The sequence below is a fragment of the Canis lupus genome, chromosome 19 (genome assembly GCF_003254725.2).
Source record: "Canis lupus dingo isolate Sandy chromosome 19, ASM325472v2, whole genome shotgun sequence".
NCBI classification, from domain to species: domain Eukaryota; kingdom Metazoa; phylum Chordata; class Mammalia; order Carnivora; family Canidae; genus Canis; species Canis lupus.
In genome coordinates this window covers 23,437,580-23,464,597 of record NC_064261.1, presented here as the reverse complement: position 1 = coordinate 23,464,597, position 27,018 = coordinate 23,437,580, and the positions used below count along the sequence as shown (strand labels likewise).

At 41.8% G+C, this 27,018-nt stretch overlaps 1 protein-coding gene across 6 annotated transcripts in view; it reads right to left on the bottom strand.

The window, feature by feature from the left end:
* SAP130 (Sin3A associated protein 130) overlaps window positions 1–15,258 on the bottom strand; it is an 83,568-nt gene extending 68,310 nt beyond the window's left edge. For 3 of the 6 annotated variants that reach the window (XM_025435947.3, XM_025435948.3, XM_025435950.3), the window contains exons 1-6: window positions 14,263–14,425; window positions 13,332–13,449; window positions 3,770–4,005; window positions 2,888–3,046; window positions 1,618–1,729; window positions 434–558 (exon numbers count right to left, since the gene is read on the bottom strand). In XM_025435947.3, coding sequence (XP_025291732.1) covers window positions 434–558; window positions 1,618–1,729; window positions 2,888–3,046; window positions 3,770–4,005; window positions 13,332–13,449; window positions 14,263–14,334 — 822 coding nt within the window. In that variant the 5' untranslated portion in view covers window positions 14,335–14,425. Of the gene's footprint in view, window positions 1–433; window positions 559–1,617; window positions 1,730–2,887; window positions 3,047–3,769; window positions 4,006–13,331; window positions 13,450–14,262; window positions 14,426–15,103 lie in introns of those variants that run through there. The other 3 variants (XM_025435949.3, XM_025435951.3, XM_025435952.3) reach the window with 3 other exon arrangements.
* Window positions 15,259–27,018: the final 11,760 nt, after the last annotated feature.

Sequence of the window (27,018 nt, the reverse complement as noted above, 5' to 3'; positions counted from 1 at the left end):
CCTTGAAAAAAAGGTTGAAAGACACACGGTCTTTTCCTTGAAAAGCATACACATGCATAAAAATGTGCACAAAATATGTAGAGGCTCATAAATCCTGATCTGAATGAAAACCTCTCAGTTTTGGCTCGCCTCTAGTAAACACTGTACATTCTGCCACCACAGTCTTCCTCACCACTGTTCAGTTTTGCTCCCTTTCACTGCCTCTCACTTCTCTGAATCCCTGTTACCACATCCATCCCAGAGAAAGCTTCCCTTACCACCACTCTTCTAAATCCCTATGGCTGATTACATCACACTGTATATAACTCAACCTTCTTGACATCTTGGATCAAAAGTCACTTAGGGTCAAAGGACTCTCCCATGCTCTAACAGAGTCAGGAATTCAGAGTAGGCACTTAATACTTGCTAGGTGACCACCCACAACCCAACATGCCTGGATTGGTTGGTGAATGATGTGCTGCACTGCTGGTTGAGCCGTAGCAGCATTTGGCAACTGGGAAGTCGGCCTCAGGACTGTGGTTACTTTAGAACTGGACATCACAGCAGCAGCAGCTGCACCTGGAAAAAATTTTTTTCATTAGTATGGCTTCTGGGCTCACAATTTACACAGGTCCAGTTATATGCTCTAGGGAAATAGTGTGAATAGTTTCTAGACCTCAGTATGTCAAGTAGTGTAGCTGAGGTGTTATATATATGCTTTCCTTCCCTTACATAGATAATGAGGAATATGTGCACTCAAGGGTTATGATTTGATAAAATTAATAACCTGTGCTGCTTCTTCAAGGACATTCTTAAACGAAACTGGATGCTGCTTTTTTTAACTGCAAGTATGTAGAAGCAAAGCACATTGAATAGCACAGTGTGGTGCCACTGCCTCCATTTAGGCCAAGGCTCCAGCACTGTAACCACTGGTGAGGGTCCACTGCCTTTGTATCGTCAGTGCGAAGTCAACATGGTACAACAGGCAAATGATGTCTCAGTATTTTCACAAAAGTAGTTTTGACCTAACACAGACACTCTTGTGAACTTCACTCTGAGAAAAACTGAATTATGTTATGACCAAGTAAACCTGGTTTTGTACTTATGAGCCTGATTTTCCCAAAGATGATTTTACAATCACCAATAGAAGGCTACAATTTCTGATCAAGTAGTTGAGAAAACTCATTCAGTTTAATATTTGACTACCTATTAGAACTTAATTGTAAGAATAAATTCATCTTACGGCTATGTTACTTGAGTAACTGTTATCAATAAACTTTAAGAATAATCCATGTTTGTATTTCTGACTAAGAAAGAAATTAATAATGAAGACCATTTTGGACTATCATAGCTTTGAGGAGTTCCTCATTATACAGGACAATCCTTAGACCATATTAAAATTTGAACTGCTTTAAGTTTACACATACCTTTAAGTTTACATACACACACAAACATACACGCACTTGTTGAAATACAACTATAATTCGCATACTAGACCATGCTCAAAATGTGTCTTATTTCTGTTGTCCTGTCACTTTAATAAGATGATTCTAGAAATATTTTTTGTTAATGGTAACAAAAATCTCTTACCAAACGTATATTTCACCATCACATTTTAACAATTTGTGCAGTCTTTACCTCGAGGTAAATGGGAAGCTCCGATGTGAAGAGGGGGACCAGGAGCATTGCTGCGGATAATAGACATCTGTACATTTGTGGTCATGATATGATGCAGGTTACTGGGATGCCCCTGCAAGAGACAGAACGTAATATTATTTTCATGTGCTTGGTTTTAGCCATTGATGCTTAGCCATTGCTTCTAGGTCAGCTGCCTCCAACTGTGGGTTGTTCCTTTTAGGCAGTGAGAATCCCAAGGGAAAGGATATACAACATATGCATGATGACCTATGCCAGCAGGCATGTAGTGACTGTGAGGGCCCTCCAACGCCTCAAGGCTAGCTGGCTAGCTTGTGTTAGGTCTCTAACAGATGGACACATATGACTGCCCACTTTGGGACACTCTCATCTTCAATATTAGTCTTTCACACTTGTTTTCTCTGCCTTGGCCAAAAGCTTATTTTTCCCTATTCTATTTCCTTTACATGCTACTGCATTCATCCATCCTTTATGCTATGCAGGACTTCTAAGTAAATGGCAATTAGCACCCAGCAGGTACTCCCCTATGAGTTCTTCAGCTCCCTGCTTAGATGTCCCCTCTCACATGTTCCCAGGACTGACACCATTCCCAGGTGGGGGTTCCGGTACTTCTGGAAGTACTCAGCAGTATGACAAAAGGAAGAAAACATAGTATGTCTTCTTGGAATACCAACTTTTTCTTGAAAACTTGAAGGGAAAGGTTTTAGATTCAGGTTTTTTTACCCAGTAATTCAAAATATTAAAAAAAATCATATACATATTGTGGAGTAGGAGAATTTCAGGAAAAAATTAAAGTTAAATCATGAAACTACAAAATAAGCGTTCATGACTGACAAGATGCTTGACGGAACCTGCTAGGCGCCCAGGATACACATTCATTCTCCTCAGAGAAAATTCTAGAGAAGCACTACTGCCATGAGGCTATTCTTAATCCCACAAAACTGGACTCTGAGCACTCAAGGACACAGACTATCTTATCTAGATTTTTATCTCACACCAAAGGCAGTGCCTCACACACAGCAGATGCTTCATACATACTAGCCAAATGACAAACACCACTGTGCAGTGCATGTTAGTTTTACTCCCTGTAAACAGCCTTCTCTCTCAAACCTACTATCTCCCCCTTGCAGAGATCAGTGACCATTTAATTTTTTACTTAGTACAGTGCCCAATGTACTGCTGGCATTCAATAAATAATGATCAACAGTTTGGCATCTCTGTTTGAAAATCAGCAAATTAAGAGGAAAAAAACCTGTTGTCCACTGATTGTTGCCACAGGAATGGCTGAAGCTTGAGGGATGCTACTCTCCATGGTAACGGTAACCTGCCCTGGAACCTTGGGGGGAAGTGACAAGGTAGAAGGTGGAGCAGGAGCAATGGGACGGCTAGGCATGGTGGGCTTCGGGGGCGGCTGCAAACAGAAAACCACACGAAACATATCAATAGCTTTTTATGAGTGATGCATTCATTCTATAGTTAAAAGTACACAAATCAAACCTGGAGAACACCAGGAGAGATCTAGAAGCCTTATATATTTTATCTCTTAGCATCACAGCTTTTCCATTGAAGTACCGGCATTTCCATTTTACAGATGAGGAAACATACAAAGCAAGGCTATGTCACCTGCTCAAAGCCACACAGACCGTAAAAATTGGAACTGGGACCAAGACCCAGATCGTATGGCTCACAGCCCACATTCTTTCTTCTATACAATTCTGCATCCTAAGTTTGGGTGGAAGTAAATAAAACTCCCAGTAACTGAAACATAGCTACGAAGTAAAATACAAGGCAATATTTTCGGATACCCCCGTATTACCAAGTTTTAAAACAAAATTTTGGAGAAGAGTGCCACTCCAAGATAAAATCTGAGTTAGCATGCCCATAACTTGAATAAAATCAATGTCAAAATAATGGACACTAGAAAAGATCCTGTGATGCCAACTGCCCAGCGGCACAAGACTAGGCACTGCAGAATAGCAGAGCTCTAAGTGACAGAGAAGAGCTATACTGGTGGGTCAAAAAGAAAACACTAAGATCCTGGATATGGCCTAAGACTTTGTGAAAACTGTCAGGAAGATTATTAGCCAGTCTTTTTAGCTGTGGTTTAATGTGAAATTTAAAACCTCTCCATTACCTTCATAAGTCCCTCCGAAAAGGAGAGTGGCACTGCTGGCGTCAGATGTGCTGGTGGGGCTGTCACTGTGACAGGTGTGCCCGATGCAACAGCATGGTGTGTAGACAACATCTGCACCTGTGGATAGGGCCTTACCACAACAGGCTCTTGCTTCTCTTCTCGGGACTGTAGGGAGCTGCTGGAACCCATGTGCTCCCTGGCAGTGACTTCAGCCTCTCGACTAGATTCATCATTGACTAGTAAGGACAGAAAGGGAGAAATAGCATGTCATATGGTTCCAATATTAATTAATATTAATGAATTACACAGCACGTACAAGAGTGGCATTGGCATACAGGTAAATTTCAGGGTTGATAAAGTGGCTATTTCTTTGTGAGATTTTCTTTTTTTTTTTTTTTTTTTTTGTGAGATTTTCTTAAGGAGAATTTGGGCATTAGGTTCCCCAACAGATATCAAACCCAAGAGCCACACCCATGGAACACAGGCCTTTTTTTGGATATTGTAGCTTTTCCACTCCTATGAACAAAGGGCCTGATAACTATCTAAAATGAACTCAAACAGTTGAAAGAGCAATAAAAAATATGACACTTTCATTTAAGACATTTATTTAAAAAGTTATAAGAACCTAACATTAGGGATGGTTGGGTGGCTGAGCGGTTGAGCATCTGCCTTTGGCTCAGGGCATGATCCTGGGGTCCAAGATCAAGTCCTGCACTTAGTTCCTTGCAGGGAGCCTGCTTCTCCCTCTGCCTATGTCTCTGGCTCTCATGAATAAATAAAATCTTTAAAAAAAAAACACAAAAAACCCCCTAACATTAAAATGATAATTTAAATATAATTTATTTTATTTTTTATTTTTTATTTTTTAAAAAGATGTTATTTATTTATTCATGAGAGACACACAGAGAGGCAGACACAGGCAGAAGGAAAAGCAGGCTCCCCACAGAGAGCCCAATGTGGGACTCGATCATGCCCTGAGCCAAAGGCAGAAGCTCAACCACTGAGCCACCCAGGCATCCCCCTAAATACAATTTTTTAAAAGACTTTATTTATTTACTTGTGAGAGAGACGGCACAAGTATGCATGAGAGGGAGAAGCAGATTCCCCACCGAGTGTAAACTCCAGGACCCTGGGGTCATGACCTGAGCCAAAGTCAGACAGTTAACCAACTGAGCCACCTAGGTGCCTTTAAATATAATTCTTAAGTCCAAGAACATGTAGGTTTTCAAAACAAATGTCCTACAAAGCCAACATGGAAATATCCATCATTATTACAATGTACACAGCCTTTGACACTCAACAATTCCACTTACAGGAATATATCCTATAGATATATGGCATATGTGTAAAATGACTTGCGTACAAGATTATTTGTTTCACCATTTTTATTCCTGTAAAGGAAGTTTTAAAACCTACATGTCTATCAACAGGAGACTTGCTATCTATATAAATTATGTTATACTCCCATAACAGACCACCATGCAACTTATAAGAATAGAACAGGGAAGCTTTTTAGGTATCTCATGACAGTGAGCATTATGCAAAAACATCTAAGAATATATACATGAAAAAACCAAGGTACAAAATAGTGAAAAAGTAATGAAATACACACAAACATGTATGTGTTTATTTTCTTATGTAGAAACATAACTCCCAAAGCATCTTGATTTTTTGATGGGAAAGAAAGTGGATTCTAACAGGGATAAGAGATACTTTTCACTGTACATTTTTCTTTTTAAGATTTTATTTACTTATTCATGAGAGACACAGAGAGAGAGAGCAAGAGAGGCAGAGACACATGCAGGGAGCCTGATGTGGGACTTGATCCCAGGACTCCAGGATCACGCCCTGGGGTGAAGGCAGGCACTAAACTGCTGAGCCACCCAGGGATCCCAACACTGTACACTTTCTTTGGGAATTCTGGACCATGAGAACATGTTACCTATTTAAAATCTAAATTAAAAAATCAAGGACCTAATTTAATGAAACAGTTTGTGAAAGTATTATCTCATACTTGTCTATCATTTCCCCAAAATAATATTAACAATTTTCTAAACATAGAGATTATACTTACATAAAAAGTTCAAGAATCCATAAAACTGAAGAAAATAAACCTGCTCCCGAAGTCTATTCCCCAAAGGCACCAAGAGTTAGTTAGTATGTTGATAAAGCCTTCAGTTATTTCTCACCTCTTTAATTTTGGGTGGGTTTTATTTATATAGCTTTTCATTGAACTATAATTTTCATAAAGTGCACAAATGTTAATTGTACAGCTCAATGGACTTACACAAACTGAATATACCTAAGTAACCAACACCCAGCTTAAGATGCAAAACATTCCCCAGAAGCCTTCTGTTTTGCTGGATTCCAAGGGTACTCACTATCCTAACTCCTAGCACCACAGATAACTATTATTTATTTTTGAACTTTATATAAATAGACTCATAGCAACGTACCCTTTTGTATCTTGCTTCTTTCACTAATAGGTATGAGATCCATGTATGTCACTGCATGAGCTGCAGATTTTTCAATGTCAGTAACAGCAGGTCATTGTGGGAATCAATCACAAATTACCCATTTTACTATTGATAGGCATTACAATAGTTTTTAGTTTTTTGCTTTATGTGAATAGTAGTGCTAGTAATATTCCCATATAGTCTTTTGATGAACTATTTACCATTTCTATTGGATAAACACCCAGAACTGAAACTGCTGAGTAATACTGAATATACACCACATCATTAAAAAAAATGCTAATTGAAATTCCATTGCATAGATATAATGTAGTTTTGTTTTGTTTTAAAGTATGCCCCCAAGCCCAGCGTGGAGCCTAGCTCGTAGCTTGAACTCATGACTGGAGATCAAGACCTGAGGTAAGATCAATAGACAGATGCTTAATCAATTAAGCCACCCACGTACCCCAACTATAGCTTTTTAAAGCATTATCACTGATGGGTTTTTAGGTTATTTCCAATTTTTTTGCTAGTATCAACAACTCTGGGATAAAAATCCATATGTACTTTGAGCTCTTGTTCAATGATTTCCTTAGGAACAAAATTTCTGAAAGTACATGTGCTGAACGAAAAGACTGACGTATATCTTACATTTTGTTATATACTGATTTTTCTCCCTAGTCATTCAGATTTTTTTTTTTAATTTTGATTTTTAAAACCACTTTATGGGTTACAGGTATTAAGAAGGGCATTTTTGAGGAGCACTAGTTGTTATATTTAAGTGATGAATCACTAAATTGTACACCTGAAACCAGTATTACCTGATATGTTAACTAACTAGAATTTAAAAAAAAAACTTGGAATCAAAACAAACAAATAAAACTACTTTACTGATACACAATTTACATACAATAAAATGGCTATTCTAAGAGTGGAGAGTTCAACAAGAGTATTTTTAACTTTCTTACCAACAACCTAAGAGCAGACTGGTTGGGTCAAACCAATTAATTAACCACTTCCAAAGTGTTCTATCATGTTATATTCCCATCAACCAGTGTATTAGTGTTCTAGCAGCTCTTCATCCTCACAATTCTTGATACACAGATATTCTAGTGGGTATATAGTGGGTCTCTCATTGTGGTTTTAATTAGAATTTCCATGATGACTAGTGATGTTGAAATTCTTTAATAGGATCACAGGCCATTCATATATACATATCTTCCTTTGTGAAGTGTGTTTGTCTTTTGTCCATTTTTTTAGTCCATCAGCTTTACTGAGGTACAAGTTACATAAAAATCCACTAACCCTTTATACACAATTACATAAAATTCATAAAAGTAAACAGTACTACGGGGCTCTTGTGTGGCTCAGTCAGTTAAGCACCGGACTCTTGATTTCAGTTCAGGTCATTGATCTAAGGGTCGTGAGATCATGCCCTGTATCAGACTCCATGCTGGGTATGGAGTCTCCTCTCCCTCTGACCCTACCCGCTCTCTAAAAAAAAACTATACAGAACTATAATCACAATACAGTACAATCATAATACAAAACATTTTCCATTATTCTCATTCATACCCCTTTGCAGGCAATTCCTTCCCTCCTCCCACCCTCCTATCCCTTAAAAACCATTCATCTGCTTTCTAAGACTATAGCTTTGTGTTTTCTGGAATTTCATACAAACAGAATCATACAATATGTGGTCCTTTGTTTTTTTAAAGATTTACTTATTTTTTATTTTATTTTTTTTTAATTTTTATTAATTTATGATAGTCACACACAGAGAGAGTGGCAGAGACACAGGCAGAGGGAGAAGCAGGCTCCATGCACTGGGAGCCCGACGTGGGATTCGATCCTGGGTCTCCAGGATCGCGCCCCAGGCCAAAGGCAGGCGCCAACCCGCTGCGCCACCCAGGGATCCCAAGATTTACTTATTTATCTGAGAGAGAGAGAGAAAGAGAGAGAAAATCCTAAGCAGATTCTTTGCTTAGCTCAAGGTGGGGCTTGATCCCAAGACCCTGAGACCACCATTTATGCTAGAACCAAGAGTTGGACGCTCAGCTAACTGAGCCACTCAAGCACCAGAGCACAATATGTGGTCCTTCATGTCTGTTTCCTTCTCTTAGTACAGTTGACTCTTGAACAATGTCGGTTTCAATTACATGGCTCCACTCATATGTGGATTTTTTTTGGATAAATACAGTACCTTGCTATAAACTGTTTTTTTTATGCTTTTCTTAAATTCTTTTCTCTGGCTTATTATAAAAATATAGCATATAATACAGATAAAAATATAAATATGGATTGTTTATCAGTAAGGCTTCTATTCAACAGTAGGCTATTAGTAGTTAAGTTTCTGGGGAGTCAAAGTTATACTCAAATTCCTGACTGCAAAGAGGGTCAGTGACCTCAACCCCCGGGTTATTCAAGGGTTAACTGTATTAATATTTCTGAGTTTCATCTATGTTGCTCTATATGCTAGCAGTTTCTTTTTAATGTTGAATTGTATTCCACTGTACATATAAACCAAACTTAAGTCACCAGCTAATAATCCCTGGGTTGTTTCCAGGAATTATTGAACACTGAAGTATGGGTCTTTGGACATATTTATCTTGGGTAAATATCTAGGAACAAGTTGCTGGGTTGTATGGTTAAGTTTATATTTAACTTTATAAGATACTGCCAAATCCTTTCCCAAAGTGTCTAGGTTATCTGGCATTCCCATCAACAATGTATGAATTCTACTTGCTCCACAAACACATCAAACTTGGTATTGTTGGTCTTTTAATTTTAGTCATTCTACTGGATGTGTACTATTTTGTGGTTTTAATTTGCATTGATCTGAAGACTAATATTACTAAGTATCTCATATGTGCTTACTGGACATTGATAGCATCTTTGGTGATGTGTCTATTCAAATATTTTGCCCATTAAAAAAAAAAAATCAGGGACGCCTGGGTGGCTCAGTGGTTAAACATCTGCCTTTGGCTCAGGGTATAATCCCAGAGTCCTGGGATCAAGTCCTGCATTGGGCTCCCTGTACGGAGCCTGCTTCTCCCTCTGCCTGTGTCTCTGCCTTTCCCTCCGTGTCTCTCATGAATAAATGAATGAAATCTTTAAAAAAAAAAAAAAAATCAGGTTGTCTTACATAGCAAAAGCTACTGAGTTATAAGAGTTCTTTGTATATTCAGGATATAAATCCTCTGCAGATATATTTATTGCAGCCATCTTCTCAATTTGTGGCTTGCCTTTTTATTTTGTTAATAGTGTCTTCTGAAGAGTAGATATTTTGAATTTTGATAATGTATAATATACCTGTTGCTCTTGTAATTAGTATTAATCAGTGTTTTTTGAAACCTAAAGAATTTTTGCTCACCCCAAAGTCATAAGCAATTACCATATTTTCTTTTAGAAACTTTAAGTTTTACATTTAGAGATACACTGTGACTTAATTCTTGTGTATGGCAAAAGTAAAGGTCAAGGTTCATTTTTTCCATATGGATACGGTTTTGTTGAAAAGACTATCATTTCCCTATTGAATTACCTATGTATTTTTGTCAAAAATCAAACGACCATTATGTGTGGGTCTATTCCTGGATCCTCCATTTTCAATGGTCTGTATCTCTATCTTTATGCCAATATCATACTGTCTTGATTAGCATAGCTCTATAGCAAGTCTTGAAATAAGGTAGTAGAGTCCTCCAACTTTATTTTCTTTTTTAGGGGTCAAAATTACTTTGGCTATTGTTGGTCCTTCAATTTCCACATAAATATAAATTCAGACTGACAATTTTTACAAAAGAACAGGATAGGATTTTGATTAGAATTTTTTTCAATCTACAGATCCCGTTGGGTAGAACAAGTATATTAAAAATACTGAGTGTTTCAATAGATGAACATGACTGGGCACCTCATTTATCTAGGTTTTTCATTGTCCTCAGTCACATTTTTCAGTTTTCTAATCCCAAGTCCTATATAATACATTTTGTTAAATTTATCCTTGAGTGTTTTGTGGGGCTTTTTTTGGATGCTATTACAAATGATATTTAAAAATTTCACTGTTCATTGCTAGTACTAAAAATATAATTGGTTTTTATACGTTGAACTTTTTTCCTGCAACCTTTACTGATTTCACTTACTAGTTCTAACACCTTTTTAAATATATGATCTTTATATAAGATCATACTGTGAACCTTCCGTGTTGTCCAAACAGATTTTCTTCTGATTAAATCTTTAAGGGAAACGGACAATTTCATAACTTTCCCCCAAATCTATCTGTCCGGGAAGACTGTGATTTTTGACAATTTCAGTACGATATAATGTACTGGCTATCTCCTGTTAAGCTCTTTTTTAGAATCATTTAGGACCAAAAGAATCTTGAAAGAATAGTTAAGAAAACTTGCAATCCATACTTCTGAACTTTTTTTTTTTTAAGATTTTATGGATTTATTCATGAGACACACAGAGAAAGAGGCAAAGACATAGGCAGAGACATAAGCAGGACTCGATCCCAGGAACATGAACTGAGCTACAGGCGTAGACAGTCAACCACTGAGCTACCCAAGTACCCCCATACTTCTGAACTTTGAACATATATTTAAAATCCTGATATGCTTCAGATCTCATATTAGTTCTTATGATAAAAGCAATAGAAAATACAGAAAAATATTTAACTCCTTATGGAAAACTTTTCTTTCTGAGAATCACTGAAGGAAAAAACATACACCCTATTTAAAAGTGTCAAATTATAGGCAATTTTGGTCTAAGTCAATGATATCCCTCTCAACAAAATCTGAGGGCAATTATTGCTCATTGACACCATTTTTAATAAGTAGCAAAATTCTCTGCAAATAAACATTCAAAAATATTCTTTTGAACTACTCTCCTTGGGGCAGCCCAGGTGGCTCAGTGCTTTAGCGCGGCCTTCAGCCCAGGGCCTGATCCTGGAGACCTGGGATCGAGTCCCCCATCGGGCTCCCTGCAAGGAGCCTGCTTCTCCCTCTGCCTGTCTCTGCCTCTCTCTCTCTCTCTCTCTGTCTCATGAATAAATAAAATCTTAAAAAAAATAAACTATTCTCCTTGAAATTATTCTATGAACTTATACCAAAGACAAAATATTGTCAAAAATATTTGTTAAGGAGCAAAGAAGTTTAAGTAGCTCTATAAGGACTTGCTGGCTACTACTTTGTACCCTACAATGTAGCAAGTATAGTACATACAAAGGTACACAAGGTTCTAGGTTCCAGAACATGGTTCCAGCCTTCATTCTAGGCGGTCCTATCCCTGACTCTTGTGGTCTAGTCAGCAAAGACCTCTTAAAGAATATGATATCTGAGACGAAACCTCAAGGAATGACAGGAATTTATAAAATAAGTGAGTGTAAGAAGGAAGGAGACTGTGGCAAAAGGAACAGAATATATAAAGTCTACAGGTCAAAAATATTGGGAACGTTTTCTCATTTATTTAGAAAATGACTAGTTACTATTAAGCAGGAGACATAAAGTAGCTTAAAATTACTTCAAGTCCTAAGAGAACTAAGATAAATTTGTTACAAAAACTAAGTTGGAGGAGGGATAATGAGGCTGAAGCACCAGACAAAGGTCCATAGCTCACATATAAGAGCCAGAGAGTGAGAGTGAGAGAGGGAGCAATAAAGATGATGCCTGTGTTCCTGGTTTGAACAATGAGCCCACAGTGGTACTTTACTTAGCAATGTCATCTTTTTATTTGATGTAGAGAGAAAAAAAAGACTACTTGATGGAGTACCTCAACTTCAGCCCTGTTAACTGGATTAGATAGTTTGTTGTAGGGGACTGTCCTGGCCATTTTGGATGTTTAGCAGCATCCTTGGCCTTTAAATATCAGATGCCAACAGCACCCCCTAGTTGTGACAACCAAAAACGTATCCACACATTGCCAAATACTCCCTGGACTGCAAAATCATCCCTGCTGAGGACCACTGATCTTTAGCATTCAAAGGGCATACAACTAAAAGCTAAACGTGTATATGTGTATATATTCAGTTGACCCTTGAACAATGAGGAGGTTAGGGGTGATGACCATACCTACAGTCGAAAATCTGCATATAACTTTTGACTGCTAAGAGCTTAACTAATAACCTACTGCTGACTGGAAACCTTGCCTATAACACTCGATTAACATGTATTTTGTATATTATATATTATATTCTTATAATAACAGAGAAAATATTAAAATCATAAGAAAGGCAAAATACATTTGAAGTGCTGTATTACCTTTATTAGAAAATATCCACACGGACAGCCCGGGTGGCTCAGTGGTTTAGTGTTGCCCTCAGCCCAGGGTGTGATCCTGGAGACCCGGGATCGAGTCCCACGTCGGGTTCCCTGCATGAAGCCTGCTTCTCCCCCTGCCTGTCTCTCTGCCTCTCTCTCTCTCTGTGCCTCTCATAAATAAATAAATACAATCTTTAAAAAAAAAAAAGAAAATATCCACACATAATGGACTTGTACAGTTCAAACCTGTGTTTTTCAAGGGCTCATTGTACTTTTTTTTAAAACCTTCTTTCCTAGCTCATAGTCTCCTAAAAGGCAAGAATTATGCCTAACACACCTTTGGACTCCCTCATGGCACTATTACACCTCTTGGCCTTAAAGACCACATTAATGTAGTTCTTGTAGGCATGCTTTGTTCTAAGTTTCACATATACTCCAGTACATGTGAAAGGATTAAAAAAGAATTTTTATTTTTTATTTTTTAATTTATTTTATTAAAAAAAAAAAGAATTTTTAAAAACCTTGTTTGTTTATTCATTTTTAAGGCAGGGGGTGGGGCAGGGGAGAGAGAGGGAGAATCTTAAGTAGGCTTGATGCCCAGCACAGAGACTGAGGTGGGGCTCAATCTCACAACCCTGAGATCATGACTTTAGCTGAAATCAAGAGTCAGATGGTTAATCAACTGAGCCGCCCAGGCGCCTCCAAAAACCTTGTTTAAACTAGAATTGTAATATATCCTTTCTTCAAATTCAATAACCTAGTATTTCCTAAAACCCCACAAGGCATTTGCTAATTTTTAAATTTAAAAACCTGCAATATTCTTAAAGAAGCAATATAGAGGAATATCACATATCTCACCTGTGGCAGCTGGGTTTATCAATCCTGCAGAACCACTGTTTGCAATCTGTGAAGGAGCCTGGCTTAGCCCAGTGGAAGGGGTTCCTAATCGAGGAAACTGTTGAGAACTCATTTCCACCTGCAGTGCATACAGTCATATGGTTATTACTAAATTCTCACACTAGAATCAATGATGAGAAATTAAAGCATCTCCAATACCTATGCTGTCCCTCAGAAAAGCAAATGCAGCATCATTCACCTACAGCAATTACTTGTGATCAACATATGTAGCAGAAATGGTCTAAATTCTGTAAGTGTTTAAGGGACACGGGTTCGAGTGATAGTAAAATCATCTGTGTGGTGTTGAGGGAACTATGACACTCCGTAAATACTTACGGATTGCCACTCTAAAAAATCAACACTGAATCCTGTACGACAGCTATATGACAGGTATTAGCACAACACGCTGTGTATCCCATACACAGATTTACGGAGAACGGCATGTTCCTTTGGAATACTGAAGCTCACACCAAGGCGAACACCACTGTCAGCAGTATGTCAAAGGAGATACCCGAGGGGAGATGCCCTGTTCTAAGAAATCAGAAATCTTACTTGCCTCAAGACCTAATCCAAAAGGAACTCTGAAATGCTTTTCCGCACAGGCCTCCCTTTACAGATTTCCTCCCTTCTCTCACAGACCCTCTGCCCCCACCGAGCCGGAGGGACCAGAGACCTTCGCCACTTTCTCTAAAGGCGACCCCCACTTCTTCCTCAGCAGCCACGCTCTCCGACATTCCCAATTCGCACACAACCCCACCCCCACCCCGAAGCCCACCGCTGAGATCGCAGAACACGGGTTTGCAGAGACACCCCGGGTGTCAGAGACTCTGTCCTGGCGAGGGGGGAGGACGGCGTTCTGGGGAGCCCCAGCACAAGCGGCGTGCCTCTTTACCTGCAGCCACCGCCCGCCGCCCGCACCTCCCGCTTCCATCTCGCCGGGCTGGGGATGCCGCGGGGGGCCCATCTTGGTAACAGAGCTGGACCCCCGGTTCGCGGAGAGGGCTCCTGCCCAAGCGCGCCTTGGGCCCGCCGCTGTCCAGCCCCGCCGGCCCCGCGCACCCCCGCCACCCCGCCACGGCTGGGATCCAGCCTTCTTCCCCCGAGCCTGCCCCTACCTCCCCCGCCCGCCCATTGGCCCCACACCGGGCGCGTCACTCGTGGGACCGCACCAATCCGCGGAGGCCTGCGCGCTCTGATCCCGCCCCTCCCTCCCGCCGACTCCCAGCCAATCACGCGCGAGCCTCGCCGGGGCAGCCCGAACCCCTCGAGGCCGAGCCAATGGCAGAGGAAGACCAGCGCTCCCGGAGAGGGGGGCGGGGAAGCAGGAGGCCCCGCCTCGGCCGGGGTCTGAAAGCGGCGGGCGCAGGGCCCGGATGTGGAGAGTCACTTTAAACTGCTCCAGGAGCCAAACTCCCTGGGCCGCCCGCCCGCCGGCGCTTCCCCGACCGCTCCACTTACCCGCCAGGGCCCACGCCCGCCACGCCCCCAAGCCCGAAACAGCCCACCCCTCCCGGAGCCTCTCCCTTCCGCGCCGCAGGACACCAGGCTCCTGCCGCCGGCCCAACCGCCGTGCTCAGCTCGTGAAAGAGCCTCGGTCTGAGCTGCAGGAGCCGAAGCACCGCTGCCCTTCCCCAGGGACGCACAGAGGGACGGACGCTGCAGCCCGGCTCGGCCGCCCCGCCCCCTCGTCTCCTCCCCTCTCCTCCCCTCCCGGGCGCCCGTCCCGCCATTACCTGGGTGCTGCGCCGAGGGGCCGTCGCGCCACCTCGAGCTCGCTCCCGTGCGCTCTCCGCCTGTGGGGCCGACGTCCTCGGGCTCCGGACCAGCCGCCGCAGCCGGGGCGCTAGCACTCTGTCCCCCACCCCTCAGCCCAGCGCCGCTGCTTCCGCCGCCGTAACGAGCCTCTCACCTATTGGCTGGGTCAGGCCCCGCCCCCCTCTGGGGAAGCCAGTCACCGCTCAGTGTGAGCGGGAGATCGGACGGGCCTGCCCATTGGGCCCGCGGGGGCCTCTGGGAAATGTAGTCTCTGGGGCCAGGAGGGCGGGCCTGGGCGGGATCTGCAGGCGACCCGGCCGGTGCAACACACCCCTTTGCTGCTTGGAGTGGGTTTTCTGCCTTTTTTCTTTGCCTAGTAAAGAGGTAGCGGATCCCACCCTTTTCCTCCACTGATGGCACTAGATTTCATTTTCCCAAGGGAGGTGCGGCACGGGAAAAGGGTAATGGAGGCCGACTGCAGCGGGGCGAAGAGGCCGCAGCAGGACCGAGGGTGGTCCTGCCTGCGCTCACTTCCCCGCGCCGCGTTGTGGGACTTGATGTCACCACCCGAGGCGACGGCTGGCGAAGCCTATGCATCGTTGGAGAATCGGGCGCGCTGAACTGGAGCAGCTGTGCGGTGTTTGCGCCCAGCGCGCCGCCCAGAGAGCCGTGCGCGGCTCCGCGAAGGCAGCCCCAGGCCGTGCACCTGGGGGTAAAGCAGGCTGGCTCCGAGCGGCTCCCGGCGCACGACTCGGGCACGGTGCACTGGCTCCGTTGGTCTAGGCTACAAAGAAGCGAAGGGGGATGGTGCTGCTTTGTTGTTGTTTCGTTTGGGGTAGAGGATTGGAGTTTGCACACTTGTGGAAGTCTTTTTTTTTTTTTTTTTTTTTTTTTAGATTTTATTTATTTATTCACAAGAGACACAGAGAGAGAGGCAGAAACACAAGCAGGCTCCCTGCAGGGATCCCGATGTGGGACTCGATCCCGGGACTCCAGGATCACGCCCTGGGCCAAAGGCAGGCTCTAAACCGCTGAGCCACCCAGGGATCCCCACACTTGTGGAAGTCCTAGCCAAAAGTCTTGAAGCAAAATTCGGATCTGTTAATAGACATTACCTGCCCCTTCTCCTTTCCCAGTTGGTAATTTAGGCCTGGAGTTTTGTGGCTAGTTTGAAATAAGTAGCGGTGAAGTTCCTCCTTCCTATCCTGCACAGCTGGGTAAGATAACTGCTTGCTAGGAAGACAGTAGCTCATAGCAACAAGGATGACTCTCAAGTACCCTCTCCTTCCTCAAGCTACTTTCCTTCCCTCTTCAAATTTCTTCTAAATGTAACTGATGTGATACACTTGAGCCTCCCCTCTTAGGCAGTCTATGACTCTTGCTGGAGTCTGCTCCTGCCTCCCTTCTCAAACTGCTTCTCAAAGTTGCCTGTGATCTGTTTTATGGAGTGGTCCTTGCTTAGCTCTTACCATGTCTTACTGACAGTAATTCCATTTAACGTTTATCCCGTGGCCTCTATAACCACACTCTCTCCTGGTTCTACTCCTATCCATATCAAGCTCCATTATACTTTTTTTTTTTTTTTCACAAATACAGCACTCGCCAAGGGCCCAACCGTCTTATAACGCTCTACTATCTTCCTAACTAGTTTAATGCATTCTTGAAAATGACTCAAAATCTTATCCACACAGTGACTTCTCTCTGAGTTGTACACCTACAGTTCCACAAATATGTCTCCCAACCCTCTGAAAGGTAACAGATTGAACACTTTTTTTGATTTGCCTTATCTATGCACTCCTTCTGATTTCTGGGTTTGATAAATGACATCACCATCCTCTCTGCCTTTGGTTTTATTGTTGTTATTTTTCACTTTTCTATCACCCAATGTCACCATATGTACCTCTGTACTGCCTTTCCAGTGGCTTCCATAATCTTGGCTCAAGCTTTCACTATTTCTTGTCTGGATTATAGTAGTGCTGTAATAGAGTGCCCCCACCTGAATCTCTTTCTACTCCCAATATGACCTCCACAGACTTCTTTTTCTAAAACATTAATCTGAGTCCATTCTTCCCTTCCATGATGTTCCAATAACTTCAGAATAAATCTTTAAATCCAGTATTCAAGGTCTTGATAATTTAGTCCCTCCAACTCAAACATAGGATACTCTCTCAACAGTAGTTTCCACCAATTCTCCACATAGTTTGACTTCCAGGGTTTTGCTCAAGGCTGATGTACCTTCTATAAGGCCTCAACCTTCAGCAATCACCTGGTAGAGTTCCACCAATTCTACACTACCTACCTGGAAAGAAAATTATTTATCTTCTCCTACAAGCCTTCCTTGAACTCCTCCCCCACACCCCCTGCAGGATACTTTCTGAAACTTCTTCAGTACTTCTAATATAGCACTAATCTGTCTACTCTATATTCCTCCTGGAGTAGGCAGAGAGAGAAATTAATCATGTTTGTATCTCCAGTCAACAGGAAGGATTCAATAAATGTTTGCTGAGTATAGTCGCAAACACATCATAGTACATGGATGAAATCTGAGTTTTCCTCAGTTACTAGGGACAGCCTCTGCTGCTTTATTCATGCATGTCTCTGGTCCTTCATATCATGGACACTTGAAGGAAAATCCATGGTTATGTTGCTGGGTTTTAGAATCCCCACCACTGAGTTTGGTGTGCTGAAGGCACACCAAGACAATCCTTGTACCCCAGCTGGGCTGAGTCTTCCATACATCCCAAATATTCAAGCCTCCTGTCAGTTCCAGGTGCTTTTCTTGGGTCTTGATAATGATATTGCTCATATAAGGTAGTTTGGATGGATTGAGCAAAGACACCAACAAACACCACACATTGGGTGGTTATCTAAAGGAAGGCAAATAACTACTGCCCTCTACCAACAAAGAGGACAGGGTCTCAATGCAATTGTCCTGTGGTAGTGAAGTGTCAGTGGGTGGCCTATAAGTGTTGGTGAAGCTGTAGTAGGCTTTTGGCACTGGACTCCTATGGTTCTCAGTCTGTAAGAACCTGGGTGGTCTAATGATACTCCTTGTGGTTCCTCTCAGTCCAGATGCCCCCCTTGGCTCAACTCTTAAGCCAGAGAAATCTAGTCCCATCCAGTTCACGCATCTGTAAAGTGAGAATGCCATTACTTATCTCCAACTTATTGTGTAGATTAAATGAGCTATAGATATAAAGGATGTGATGTTTTTGAACTTTGTCATATCCATTGTTTTTATAACCTTCATCTGTTGATTACTCAGGTGAGACTCACCATGTATTACCTCCTGGCACCACATTCTGTACCACTGTCCTTACCCCAAATGTACATGTGCTAGGTATGGTGGATAGATCGTAAGATGACTCCTTATGATCCTCTTTCTGGTGTTTATTCCCTTGTGTAATTCCTTTCCCATGAATGTGAGAAGGACCTGCGATTTGTTCTAATAGAAGATGGCAAAGGTGATGAGATGTCACTTCCTTGACCATGTTATGTTCTATGAGACTATTTTGCTGTCAGACTTGCTCTAGAGACTTCTATTTGGCCTGATAAAGCAGCCATGTGACATGGCAAAGAACCATAGGTGGCCTGGTAGGAACTGCAAGCAACCTCTAGGATTGGAGGGTGGCTTCCAGAAAACATCTGCAAGAGTTTAGACCTTCAGTCCTACACACCAAGGAAATGAGTTCTGCCAACAACTGGGTGAGCTTGGAAGCTGATTCTTCCTTAGTCAAGCTTCCAGATGAGAACCTAGTCCAGTTGATACCTTAATTGTCATACCTGGACTCCTGACCCACAGAAACTATGAGATAATAAATGTGTGTTGTGGGAGTTGGGTGGAGGATGGGGTAACTGGGTGATGGGCACTAAGGAGGGCACTTGATAGGATGAACACTGGGTATTATACTATATGTTGGAAAATTTAATTTAAAAAATATTTAAAAAAATAAATGTGTGTTGTGTTAAGCTGCTAAGTTTGTGGTGGTTTGTTATGCAGCAATAGCTACCTAATACACCCAGGGTAGGTGGCATCTGATGCTAGGGCATCTCTTCTATAGGCTGTCTTGAAGGAATATTCTGTCCAAACAAGAAAGAATATAACTATCCAAACTTCTCAATTCTCTCCAGAATTTGAAAGTATATAATTTGAAAGTAGAATTTGAAATCTAGAGAAGAAGACAAGGAGCAGAAGCTGAAAAGCCTGAGCTTCATGAAAGCCATGAGAAAAGTGAGCCAGAAATAGGCTGAAGCCATAGACAGAAAAGAGCAGCATAGAGTTCCTAAGGACAACTGGTCGTCAGGGGAAACCCATAAAAGCAGCAACACATGGGGGCCAATTCACCAGGCAGTGGAGGGGAGATGGATAAACACCTCTTAGAAAGTCAGAGCAACCAGCTGACTAAATCTCTTTACCTGACCAGGAGCCCTGTGGGTCTTTATCTACAGCCCACTCTTCATGAGCCAGAGTGAACCTGTCTTCTTTATAGCCATTCACAACTTGTTGATAAATTCACATTAATTTGAGTGAGTCTCACTATAGCTGCCCAAACATGTCAAGGTGAAGTATGAAGTCTGAAAGTAGACAGTGAAGAGTTGATATGGTGGTTGCATTATCTATAAAGATCTAGATTACTGTCTCCTGCTCTGCCAAATTTCATCTGCTGCCTCATGATCCAGGGTGGCAGCACTGGCTCCAGCCATCTACTACTCTATTTCCATGCAACCGGTTTAATGTTAAGTGGACTGCAATTCAGTTGTGACACTAACCATGCAGTTAGTGCAGGCCTCACAGGTGGAGGGCAGAGTCTTCCACAGGCTGCCTTTACTTCTGATGCCAGCCACAAGTCTCAGGGAGTTCCCAGGCCACCTGCACTTTTAACTTAACTGGCTAAAAATTCAGGGTTTCCCACGAATTTGTTTAATAATTCACTAGAATGATTCACAAAACTCAGGAAATCATTATAGTTACAGTTTCATTATAAAGGATACACATAGGGCGAGATCTGAAAGGAAGGAAACACCTTCCATACCCTCTCTTTATAGAATTGGGGTGCATCACCCTCCCAGCACATCAGTGTGTTCACAAAACAGGATGCTCCTCTGAATTTCAATATCCAGAAACTTTATTAATGTTTCATTGTGTAAGCATGATCACTTAAATCATTGGCCACATGATTGAATTCAATCTCCAGCCCCTTTTTCATCCTCAAAGCTGAAAGTCCCTGCCCTCTGCCCCAATCCCAAAGCTGCAGGGGTCACCTTATTAACATAACAAAATCACCCTCATCATCCAGGAAATCCCAGATGTTTTTGAACCTTGATGCTAGGAACCCAGCACAAAGACCACACAAATTATTTAATATACCACACCATTACATCTGTATTTTAGCCAGGACTAAGGAGCAAAGAAGTCCCCCATCCCTTCCTCTTAAAGATACTTACTGGAAGCTACACAGGACTATTCTGCTGATATCTAGTGGCTGGAACACAGACACTGTGTTGCAAGGGACCCTGGGGACTGCAGGTGTTTTCTTTGACAGCAATGTGTCTAGCTAAAAATTGAAGATACTATTTTTAGGAAAGGAGGGAAGATTGGTCATTCAGTAGGCAATGGGTGGTATTTGCTCGGAACCCATGCAAAGGAGGGAGAGAAACATGAAAGGCAGAAAGTTTTTTCATTTCAGCCTCTGTGGGAAGTTGAGATGTCAAGGAACCCACTAACATAGCTGTGAACAGTTTCCATAGTAACAAATGCCAGTGTCCTGGCCCCCACCCTTGAGATCTGGTGATGGCTGCCAGAAGCAGAACTGTGAGTATGACCACATTAGAGGCTAGGTTACTGTCTATGGTGTCAAGAAGGACAAGAGAAATCACCCCAGCATCCAGAGGCGAAGACAATAGCACACATCCCAATGGAACAGACAGGATGAATGGGCCACTTATTCCACCAATAGACTGAGTGACAGGCATTCTGCAGAGGCTAGTTATGCAGAGCCAGTGAAACAGATCCATCACCACCCTAGGAAAGCATTATATAAAGACAATAAAACTTCCCTGCAGAGGGGTAGAGACAGAGTTACAGAACTAATAAGCACTGACTGTTAGGACGATATCTTTACTCCCAGGCTTGTGTGGCCATAGAAATCCCAGTGAAGAACCATTGTTCAAACACTTTTTGTAGAAGAATGTGACTGAACACTGCAATGAGCAACTAGTGTTTTGGCTAATCCATAGTCCTTCCTTTTTTAGGGAAGTCTCATTCCCACAACCCCACGTGATGTGATGACCATCACATGGCCCTGTCCCCTGACCTCTTGGATGGGTGTAGGTCCTGCTGGAAGAGTGAGTCCTCTCCTACAACCTGGAAAATGGTGTGAAGACATGCAGAGATTGAATGAGAATGGAGCCCAGTCACCTCATGGCAGCCCTTTGAGGTTCCTGGTACACAGGATGCCAGAGAGGCCTGGGCTCCCACTCTTCCTGGAGTCTGCTCCTTATACTCTTCTTTGGGCTCTATGTGCTTTCCAGTATGTGTCTGAATTAGTTTTCTATTCTGTTACAGCAAATTACCACAAACTGAAAGAACCCACATTTATTGTCTTAGTGTTCCACAGGTCATCTGTCCAATGAGAATCTCACCTGGTGTCAGGCAGGCTGCTCTCTCTCCTGGAGGCTCTAGGGAGAATCCGTTTCCTCACTTATTTGGGTTGGTGGCAGAATTCAGTTCCCTGTGGGTCCAAGGCCTTGTTTTCCTACTGCTTTCAGCTAAGGGCTCACGTTTCTTGGACGTGGGCCCCTTCCTCCATCTCTAAAGCCAGCAACGTAAGTTGGGTCCGTCTCATTTTTCAAATCTCCTCTCCTTCCATCTCATCTCTCTGAGCAAGCCAGGAGATATTCTCTGCCTTTAAAGACTCATGATTAAACCAGGCCTGCCAAGATAATGCAGGATAATCTCCCTATCTCAGGGTTTATATCCTTAATTATATCTGCAAATTCTCTCCTGCCATGTAAGGCTCTATGGATTAGATACATGGTGGGCATCTTTGGTAGGCCATTATTCTTTGTACCACTCTACATGTTTGACTAATTCCTGGAGGTTGGGGATCTGATTTCTATCCTGACTTTGCTTCTAGTCAACTGTCTGACACAGGACCAGACACTTCCTGTCTTTATGCTAGCAGATCACACCAGGAGTTCATGTCTTGGTAAGCCGTGTTGACAGACTTGCGATACAAGTGACACAGGGCAAATGTTAACAGGTTAGTTCCCTGGAGGAATCGGGGTAGATTAAGTATGATGGTGGGAGCAGAGCTGCTCCTGAGGAAGAGAGCCATGGGGCCAACTGGAGAGGCCAGAGAGGAGCAGAAGCATTGGAGCTAAGGCAGGTTCATGAAGAAAGGATGAGGCAAGGCTATCATGCCAAGTGCCAATACAATGTGAGTGGGAAGTCAGGCAGCGACAGGGCACAGCCAGGCCAACAGGCAGCAGAGCCAGATCTCATATCTACTCCCTGGCCCTAAGACCTCTGCAGACTCCATGGGCCTTTTGCTCAGTCTGGCCCCTTCTGACTCTTGGTGGCCTTGTAGCATCAGGCCCTTTGAACAGTTGGGATGCGATCTCATTCCTGGACACATTCCTTACCTCCCTTTTCTCCTACCACACAAAAGCCACAGGCCATATGAAAATCCAGCAGGCCCTCTCCTCAGGTGCCGAGACTTGCTCCAGGCCTTCCTTCTGCCCCTTCTACAAAGCCTTGTTTGGTAATTCCCTTGGAGTTCCCCACTGCCTAGCTACTTCTATTGACCATACTTTTGGTCAGCTAAGTCATTAGTTGGAATACAGCCCCTTCAGGAAGAAGACAAGCCACAAATGGACTTGGGGACCTTGTAGCCTCTCTTGGATCTGGACTAGGGAAAAGCTCAGGTGGCTTGCCGACCTGTCTGGGCCCTTTATTTCCTTCCTGATCCACACATCTTGAAATCACCTGACTTTCTCTGGTGCTAGGTTGAGCCATGCAGTTCAGAGACCTCTGTTCATGAGCTTCTTTTTCAGGAAGCTGGCCTTGAGAAAAACTATCTGCTTTGGGAACAAGAACTCACTATGAAGGTCAACTTTAGAGGCTTGACTCTCTGAGATCAGCATCCTTGTAAAGAGTCCTCAGATGGTTCTAGAGCTGGCAGTCCTGCTTTTCAGTATTTGAGTATATCTTACTATTTGCTTTTTAAAATCATGACATTTGGGCAGCCCTGGTGGCGCAGCGGTTTAGCGCTGCCTGCAGCCTGGGGTGTGATCCTGGGGACCCTGGATCGAGTCCCACATCAGGCTCCCTGCATGGAGCCTGCTTCTCCCTCTGGCTGTGCCTCTGCCTCCTCTGCCACCCCTCTCTTTCTGTCTCTACAAATAAATAAATAAAATCTTTAAATAAAAATAAAATAAAATCATGACATTTATAAAAATTCTAATTCCAGTATAGTTAACATGTAGTGCTATATTCGTTTCAGGTATACAATATAGTGATTCAAAAATTCCACATATTACTCAATGCTTATCAAGATAATGTACACTTAATCTCTTTCAGTTATGTTACCCATCTCCCAATCACCTCCCTTCTGATAACCATCAGTTTGTTCTCTATAGGTAAGAGTCTGTGTTTGGTTTGTCCCTCTCTTTTTTTCCTTTGTTCATTTGTTTTGTTTCCTAAATTCCACATATGACTGAAATAATGTAATATTTGTCTTTCTCTTGACTGGATTATTTAACTTAGCATAATGCACTCTTGCTTCATCCATGTCCTCTTTATGGCTGAGTAATGTTCCATTATATACATAAACCACATTTTTTTTACCCATTCATTTATCAAAGGACACCTAGGTTGCAGGTATCTCTTTGAATTAGTGTTCTCATATTCTTTGGATAAATACCCCAGTAGTGATTACTGGATCACAGGGTAGTTTTTTTATTTTTTTATTTTTTGAGGAACTTCCATACTGTTTTCCACAGTTTGCATTCTCACCAACAGTGCGTGTGGATTCCTATTTCTCCACATCCTTGGCAACACTTGCTGTTTCTTCTGTTTTTGTTTTTATGACCATTCTGACAGGTGTGAGGTGATATCTTATTGTGGTTTTGATTTGCATTTCCCTGATGATATGTGATAGTGAGCATCTTTTCATGTGTCTTTTAGCCATCTGGATGTCTTTGGAGAAATGTGTCTTCATGTCTTCTGCCCATTTTTAATTGGATTATTTGTTTTTTGGGTGTTGAGTTGTATGTTTTTAATACTCTATTGGATATGTCATTTGCAACTATTTTCTCCCACTTTGTAGATTGTCTTTTAGTTTTGTTGGTTGTTTCCTCCACTATGCAGAAGATTTTTATTTTGTTGTAGTCCTAATAGTTTTTCTTTTGTTTCCTTGCTTCAGGAGACATATCTAGAAAGAAGTTGCTATAGCTGATGTCAAAGAGGTTACTGCCTGTGTTCTCCTCTAGGATTTTTATGTTTTCAGGTCTCACATTTAGGTCTTTAATCCATTTTAGTTTACTTTTATGTATAGTATAAGAAAGTGGTCCAGTTTCATTCTTTTACATGTAGCTGTCCTGTTTTCCTAACACCATTTATTGAAGAGACTGCATTTTTCTCATTGCATATTCTTGCCCCCTTTGTTGAAGATTAATTGACCACATAATTATGGGCTTATTTGTGGGCTTTCTATTCTGTTCTATTGATCTATGTGTTTATTTTTGTGTCAGTGCTATATTGTTTTGAGTGTTATTGCTTTGTCTGTACGTCTGGAATTTTATCATGACACTTTTATCTATGCCAAAAAGAGTATTTTGGATGTAATGCAACCAATTTAGGCATTGGTCAGCTGTTCTGTATGCCTTTCTTGATTCAGTCTCTAATTTCTTCACTGTTCCCCCATCATCCCTCATGCTCTTTTCCCCTCAGCTCTGACAATGTCCCAGCTCCCTCCCATTTACTATGTCTCTACTCCCCCATGCCTCCCCCCAAAATGAGCAAGGACTAGGCAAAAAAGTATTCTGTGCAAGAGGAATATCAGAATACATCAAGAACCAGAGTATGTCCCACATTGGCAGGGGAGAAATGGAAACTACTTTAGCTTGGTCCTTGGCCAGATTGGAGTTGCTTCCCTGAGTTAGTGTGGCACTGAGGGAGCCACACAGAGAGAGATAAAGTACAGGGGCACCTGAGTGGCTCAGTGGTTGAACATCTGCCATTGACTCAGGTTGTGATCCTGGGATCCTGGGATCAAGTCTCACATCAGGCTCCCCTTGGCGATCCTGCTTCTCTCTCTGCCTATGTCTCTGCCTCTCTCTCTGTGTCTCTTATGAATAAATAAATAAAAAAAATTTTTTTAAAAAAAGAAGATCCCAGTACATCAGAAGTTATAGCTCCCAGGGATCTCCTGGATGGAGAGATTGAAGGCAAAGTAAATAGAAAAGTCTGGAGGGGTCAGGGAGACATTTTTAAATATTTACAAATGTTTGTATTTGAAATTTTTCCTTATTTTATGAATTTTGTGCACTTAAAGTAAAATGCCAGTTCTAACGCTTGTATTCCTGTATGAACCCAAATAAAACTGACAATACTGGACTTGTCCTCTTGTTCCACTATGGTAACCACTTCACCACTGCAGTCTTGAGTAGCTGAAATGGCCTTGGAGAGTCAGCACAAATGGGTGTAGGGATCTACCTCTTTCAGATATCTATGGATATTGAAGCAAAGTCAAATGGATGCATATCTTGGAAAGTTTGAGAACAACAACTAAGCTAGTGAATATAGCAAGGTTATAGAGTATATAGGATCCATATATAACAATCAATTTATATCTATATAATAGCAATGAACTTCAAGAAAATGAAATGTAAAAATAGTACTATTTATAATAACAAAAATAAAATACTTAGGGATAAATTTAACAAAATGTGTATATATAAAACACTGTATATTGAAAATCTCAAAAGATTGCTGAGAAAAAATGAAAAAATGAAATAAGTGATGATGTATATATCATGAGTTTGGATTAGTGGACTAAGTGTTAAAGTGACAATTTTCTCCACATTGATCTATGAATTCAACATAATCCCAATCAAAATCCTAGCAAACTTTTTGCAGACATGAAAAGCTGGTTCCAAATGTATAAGGAGAGGGAAACCTGGATGGCACAGTTGGTTAAGCGTCAGACTCTTGATTTCGGTTCAGGTCATGATCTCAAAGTCGTGAGATTAAGCCCCCTGCTAAGCCCTGCACTGAGCCCCCTCTTGAGCTCCATGCTGAGCATAGAGCCTGCTTAAGATTCTCTCCTTCTCCCTCTGCCCCTCCCTCCTTGCCCTCTCTCACTCTAAAAAAACAAAATAAAACAAAAAAACTCACATTGAACTTATAAATAAACCCTTTAAATATGTCCAAAAAAAGAAAAAAAAGCTATTATCTCAATTTCTTAGTTGTTATATAAATATTCATGAAAATGCCTCAGTGTTATATTTAATGGCCTATTATGTGCCAAAAGAAGAGGACATCTAAGAAATACTCACCTATCATGTGTGAATATAGAACATGGGCTTCTTTTATGTCATTTTAAAAATTTGCAGTGTAGTTGACACATAATACACTAGTTTCAGGTGTACAACATACTGATTTTGTAATTATGTATATTATAAAATGCTCACCACAATATAGTTATCATCTTTTATCATGAAAGTTATTACAATATTATTGTTTATATTCCCTACACAGTACTTTTTATCTTTGAGACTTATTTATTTTATAACTAGAAGTTTGTACCCTTTACCTATTTCACCTACACTTCCAGTCCCCCAATTTGATCACCATCAACTTGTTTTCCACATTTATGAGTCTCTTTCTGTT